At 34.9% G+C, this 6,144-nt stretch overlaps 1 protein-coding gene across 1 annotated transcript; it reads right to left on the bottom strand.

Moving 5' to 3' along the window:
* On the bottom strand, positions 1 to 2,516 carry LOC114384348 (protein JINGUBANG-like). The gene is made up of 2 exons (XM_028344009.1): positions 1,658 to 2,516; positions 1 to 1,017 (listed from the first exon to the last, which is right to left on the bottom strand). Exons 1-2 carry the CDS (start codon positions 2,231 to 2,233, stop codon positions 328 to 330), a joined length of 1,266 nt encoding a protein of 421 aa, XP_028199810.1. The 5' UTR covers positions 2,234 to 2,516; the 3' UTR covers positions 1 to 327.
* Between the last annotated feature and the right edge of the window lie 3,628 nt (positions 2,517 to 6,144).

Raw genomic sequence — 6,144 nt, forward strand, 5'->3', positions numbered from 1 at the left:
TTGTTTAACTACCTCATCTATTCATTCATGCACAAATTACATTATACTACATAAAATTTAATAAAGATCTTCGACCATGCCAGTCACTCAGTCAGTCCCAATCTTGCATAATCAATCAATCAAAGTCAACAATCACAAAAATAAAAATAAAAAAACCTAAATACACGTCATCACATAAAAACAAGATGAGACATGAATTATTATAAATCTGAGTCTAATTAATTTTTACCGATGAAAACATGTGTCCATGATTGGTCCGTCCCGGAGAGAAGGCAACGAGTGTGCATCAGAAGCCATGCGGTGCTGATTCACCTGATTTTTATTCATCTATTCGGAAACACTCCAAATTTTTACCGACTTATCCAAACTCCCACTGTACAAAACCCAACGCCGATCCTGCTCACCCTTTTCGCCAGATTCACGGTTCTCCTCCACGGCCAGGCACTTCAACGGACCGTTGTGGCCCGTCAGAACCGACACGCACGTGTGAATCACACCCTCGCGTTTCCACACGCATAAGGTCTTATCCGCCGAGCCGCTGAAAACTAACGTCCCCGCGGCGGCCAGGCACAACACCGCCAGCTTGTGCCCCTTCAAAACCCCGCCGTGCGCGTAATTCTTGCCGCTCCCCCAACAGTTCACTAACCCGTCCGAGGCGCCGCAGTACACCATTGACCCCGCCTCGCCCACCGCCAGCGCCGTCACCGCGTACTCCTGCTTCAGCAGAGTCTTCACGGCCGCGTGCTTCAGGCCTTTACCTCGCATCTCCCGCCGCCACACCTTGACGGTGCCATCCGCCGAGCCGGAAAACATCACGTCCCCGTCCCCGCACACGACGGAGTTCACCGCGTCGTCGTGCGCGTGGATGGACTCCAAGCACCTGGAGTCCGAAATCCTCCACACCTTGATTGTCCTGTCCCACGACGCGGAGTATAAATAGGTTTTGTCTTCTGAAAGGCTCAAACACGAAACGGCATCGGAGTGTCTGATCCATAACGCTGTTTTGTGTCGTCGAACCTGAAAGCACAACAACAATACTACTGTCACTTGTAATTCTTAACAGTAACATGATCATTATTACATTAATTTGGATCAACTGTTGATATTTTTAAGAGAAAAAAATATATATTTCTAAGTTTTTTTCAAACATGAGTTAGTGTGTATTTTGATTTTTTTTAATAGTGTTTATTTTGATGAAAATTAATAAAAACTAATTTTAAATGAAATTAACTTTAAAGTGATATAATTTATATTTAAATATGTTTAACATTAAATTTTTTTAAGAGAATTACAAAAGCAAGTCGGTAATGCTAATAAAATTTTGCATAAATTTTTTTATCCATTTAAAAGTTATTTTATCTCAAAATTTTTTTATTAATTCATTAATGTAAAATTAAAAATGCAAAATTTTATCTAATTTTTTTTGTCTTAATCATCTGGTATATTAGAAACAATTAATGCATTAACCTAGTGAATTGAAGGACATCGATAATGGAGGACCAAATTGTTTTTAACATGATTCTAAATAATCAAACAGGGTGAAATCAAACACATGCATATTTGTGAAGAAATAATTTACGTGTACAATTTATCTGATTTCAGTGCTAATAAAAAAAGGTAATTTTAGTCACTAAAGAATGTTAGATATATGTCGAACCTCGACGTAGTTGCTGGGGTTAATTGAGCTCTTGAAGATGTCTTTAAGCGTTGGCAATGTGCCGGCACGTTTGTAGACTCTAGGGTTCTTGGGGGAGACCTTCCAGACGCGGATTTTGCCGTCTTGGTGACCGGTGAAGATTTTCTGATCAGACAGTATTATGGTTTTCACCAAACCGCTGTTCGATTTGAACCCGGAATGTTCCTTGAGATTCTTCCAGACACGAATGTTCTTGCTGTCGGAACCGGTGAAAAGAAGATCACCGGAGGCAGCGAGGGAATAGATGTGTCCCTCTTGTCGGATAAGAGAACCTACGAGGGCTTCATGCAAGGTGCTGTTATGCTCTTGAGACCAATGAGGTTTCGAGAATGAGGAATTCGTTGTCTGGTTCCACGGCGACATCATCATGGGTGAGCCTTCGCCGCTTAACCTTCCGGGCTCGGAGCAGTAAGAGCTCATCGGCGACACCGTGCTGCTGCGTCGCATCGCGAACTCGTCGTCGGTGAGCACCTCCGTTGCCGACATTCTCGGCTCCGATTGCACGAACTTTGGACGTGGAGCGGTTTCGCCAAACATGGCCTTACAACTTATAACCAATTAATTAACTAATTAAACTAATTAGTTACGATAAGATAATAATGCTGTGATTTCTTCTCTCTTCTCTCTCTTGGTAATGTGTGTTTTGTTTTTTTCTTTCACGGTGGAGCAGCGCAAATGCTAAGCGATTCGAACTGCTACCGGAAAATGGAAAGGGAGAAAAGGGAAAAAAAATACAAAGAGGAATATTGAGAGACTTTGATTGATTGATTGGTTGGGAAATAGAAACTGAAGGAAGTTAAAGAGTGTGACAATTATATGAGGGTTGGGTGGGTGGGTGGGAGAAGTGAGAGAGTATAAAACTATATATATGCGATTAGAATTGATGGTGCAAATGATTGGGTCAATTGTGTGTTGACACGTACCAGATGTTAATTTGGCTTTGTAAAAGGTTATTATGTTATTATCAGAAGATGTAATTTGGGTCCGGGAGTTTCGGTTTCCTAGGTAGGTTTTGTTGGTTGAATGTTAGGGATCGATGGATTGTCGAAACTGCTTCGGATTAATTTTTTTATTTATTTATTAGAGGCTTATTTTAGGATGACACGGTATGATTTTCCAACGTCCCAGGTAATACTATATTATAAAAAATTCCCCCTATATATATTGACTTGCTTTATGTGTAAGTAATGATTTGAAGGTATATATGTTTTTTAATGTTTGATTGGTATGTGTGAACTGCAACTAATTAGGAAGGAATCTGGATATGCCTGTCCACAATAGCACAGATTCATACAATCAGCAATTTGTAATTGTAAAATAAAGATTGGATGGCTAGTATTTTGTCTTGATAAATTAAATTCAAAACATGCATTTAAGATATGAATAGTAGTATAGTAATATTTATTCAATGATTGCAAATTATATCTGATTTTTAAAATCATAATATTAATATAAAGTTACTGTCTTAATCGAAAGTAATGATTAATTTTATCGTAGATCGTAATGATACATAAAGTGAATATTTATTTTTCAACTCGATATATTTTATAATTTCATATATAAAAATTAATCAGAATTTAAATTCTTAATTACTTAATTAATAGATAAAATGTTATTACTTTTGTCAACCCTTACTTACTGGTAGCAAATTAAGTCTGATTTTGCATGAATGCGAGTGATTCTTATTACAGTACTCCATCCATTTCCAGCAAGTAATGGCTATGCAGAGCAGAGTACAGCTTTCTTTGCTTCTCTTATCCATGGCCTCCATATAATATAATTGAAAGATCACAACTATCCTGCGTGTGGGTTCGGCTACACGCGCGTGCACATGCATTCTCTTCAAAGTGATACGATCTTTCTAATTCCAATTCCAATGTTAATAAAATGCAAGCTAATCTTTCTTTGGTTTGAGACTTTGAGCTTCATAGATTAAACTAAGTGATTAAGAGGTTTGGTTATACAATATACTCCAATATATTAACATTAATATATAGCTAGCTAGCTTTATCAATGCTTTCCTGAATTCATTCTCGAGTATTTGGTCTAAATCTATAATTATCATACACTGAATTAATATCAATCATATCACAAATTGAGGAGTAATCAGTCGTCACACACAGGGACTAATAATTCATGTAAATTAATTAACCCATAATATGTCTCACTAAATTAACGATATTCTCTTATATAAACTCATTCTAAAAAAAAAAATCAACAATGGACCAAATAATTTCAAGCTTTGAAAGAATCTAGTGTCTAGACTCTAGAGTATACTGTGTCTGCCGGAACACTTTATAACACAAACGATGCAATTTTCGACCATAATATCATTGTATCGAGTATTGAGAACTTCCCACATGGAGGAATCTTGTGGTCTTGTTTTGTTCTGAATTACAATAATGATTTTATGGAACAAGCTATGTACGTTGTTCAAATGCAGACCTGTTTGGGGAAATTAATTAAAAGCCATGACCTAATAATTAATGAGGTGCATTCTGTGGTGCACCTCTTTGTGAAGGGACAAAGGTGCACCGATGGTGCTTTGAATCAATTTAACATAGTAAGATTTTATAATTTATAACCTATTTGTTCTTGAATTTATCGCTTGTTAATCCTATATATATAGGTTTTTAAAATTTTTTATTTTAGTCATTGAGCTGAACTCGATCAACTTTATAGATTATAATATCTTAATATTTTTTTAAGAAATTGAAATTTAGAAATCATAGTATTTTTATTTTAAAAGTTAATTTAATGTTTTGAATTAAAATTTAAATTAAATAACAATGTTTCTTAATTTTGAATTTCCACGAAATATCAATTTACCACAAAGATTGTAAGTTTGTAACTTGTAAGTTGTGCATGGAAGCCCGAGGCAGAAGAGGAAAAAGTGAAGTGTCCGTGGATTTAAACTAGCATAGTATCATTCTCATCAAATTATTCATAATATTAGCCTGTTTTTAACAAAACAAAATGTCACATGTGATTGCAGCCTACGAGAATTACATGATAAGTCTAACAAATTATTAATTATATATTACACATTTACACTAAATAACATCTTGAAAATATTTATATAAAATCATTAAAAAAATTGGATTATATTTTAGTTAAGGAAACTAGGCGAACACATTTTACACGCATGCAAGCACTGCTTCACAGCCTACACTGTCAAATTTATCGCAAGAGTTGCAAATTTGCTATATTAATTGTAGGCAATTAGTTGAACCAGACAAACCATCACGTGAAGTGATGCATTTGTTTTATAAAGAAAATGTTACCTTGTATCAAAATGTTGTGCAAGCATAATCAAAATAGAAAGTGGAGCATTTTATGATCCTCATATGTTGTGTGACATTCCTTGGTGTAAGAGTTAGTTTTATTTGGATGGGACAAGGGCATATTGATATCACTAAGGGAAAACAGAGTATGCAACTATCCTTGGACCCTGAAACAGTGAGACCCTATCGAGTACTATAAGAATTAATGAGGCTTATTTCCTCCCTTTAGTGAGATGGAATTACTAAAAAAACCCAGAATTTGGATGTTAGTGAAGGGAACTACGATAGGTTTTCTTTCTTTTCTTTTCTTAAAAAAAAATTATTTTGCAAACAATTTTTATAAGAACATCTCTAATATAGTATATCATCCACTTTGATTAATTCTTCACTCATTTTTAGTGAACCTTATTATTTCACATCAGATTAACAGCAACTTTTTTTACTCTAATAGTGAAACTGAAACCACTTGAAATTTATAATGGATTTCATACATTATCCCGTGACTTTATAGTGTTAATCAAAAATATATTTTAATGCTAAGAATTAGTTCTAACATAAAAATTAAGCCATTCTTACAATATGGCTTTCAACTTAACTTCCTAGCTTCAACTGAGATGTGAACCTCATATGGACTCGTTCTTGTTCATAAGAGTTAATTAAAAACCCCATATATACCTAATACATTAACCATCTATATTCTATAACATTTTTATCATTTTTTTATTTAACTCTTTTATTTTATCCACCAACAATACCTAGCTAAGTGCTATTTAATGACTAAATTTAAAGCAATAAGTCTTGCTCATTAATTAACTTTTCCTATATTATTAGTATTTTGTGGCTATTCCTGAATCCTAGTTTACTCTGTGCACCTTAAAATTCGGTTAATAATAGTAATTAATAACCCTGAGACCTGATCTAGCTTGCATCCTAAGGGAGTGGTTAGATTTTATTGGAAATGGAAGGGTAAACAAGAATAACATTTAATGTAGCTGGTTAAATATAGAAATGACACATCCCTCGGCAAGTAAAAGGTTTCTACTTTCGTATATCATTTAGCAAAAGTAAAGAAAAGTAACTTTCTCCCCACTCCATTGTGGTTGCCTAAAAAAGGAAAAAGTAAAAGAGAAAAAAAATGCAATCATGCAACTTTGTTTTGGACAC

The sequence above is a fragment of the Glycine soja genome, chromosome 14, assembly GCF_004193775.1.
Source record: "Glycine soja cultivar W05 chromosome 14, ASM419377v2, whole genome shotgun sequence".
Classification (NCBI taxonomy): domain Eukaryota; kingdom Viridiplantae; phylum Streptophyta; class Magnoliopsida; order Fabales; family Fabaceae; genus Glycine; species Glycine soja.

Coding starts and splice junctions, on each gene's coding strand:
- LOC114384348 (XM_028344009.1), bottom strand. CDS start 2,233: ATGTTTGGCGAAACCGCTCCACGTCCAAAGTTCGTGCAATCGGAGCCG. Junction 1,018..1,657: donor ACCCCAGCAACTACGTCGAG/GTTCGACATATA, acceptor TTGTGCTTTCAG/GTTCGACGACACAAAACAGC.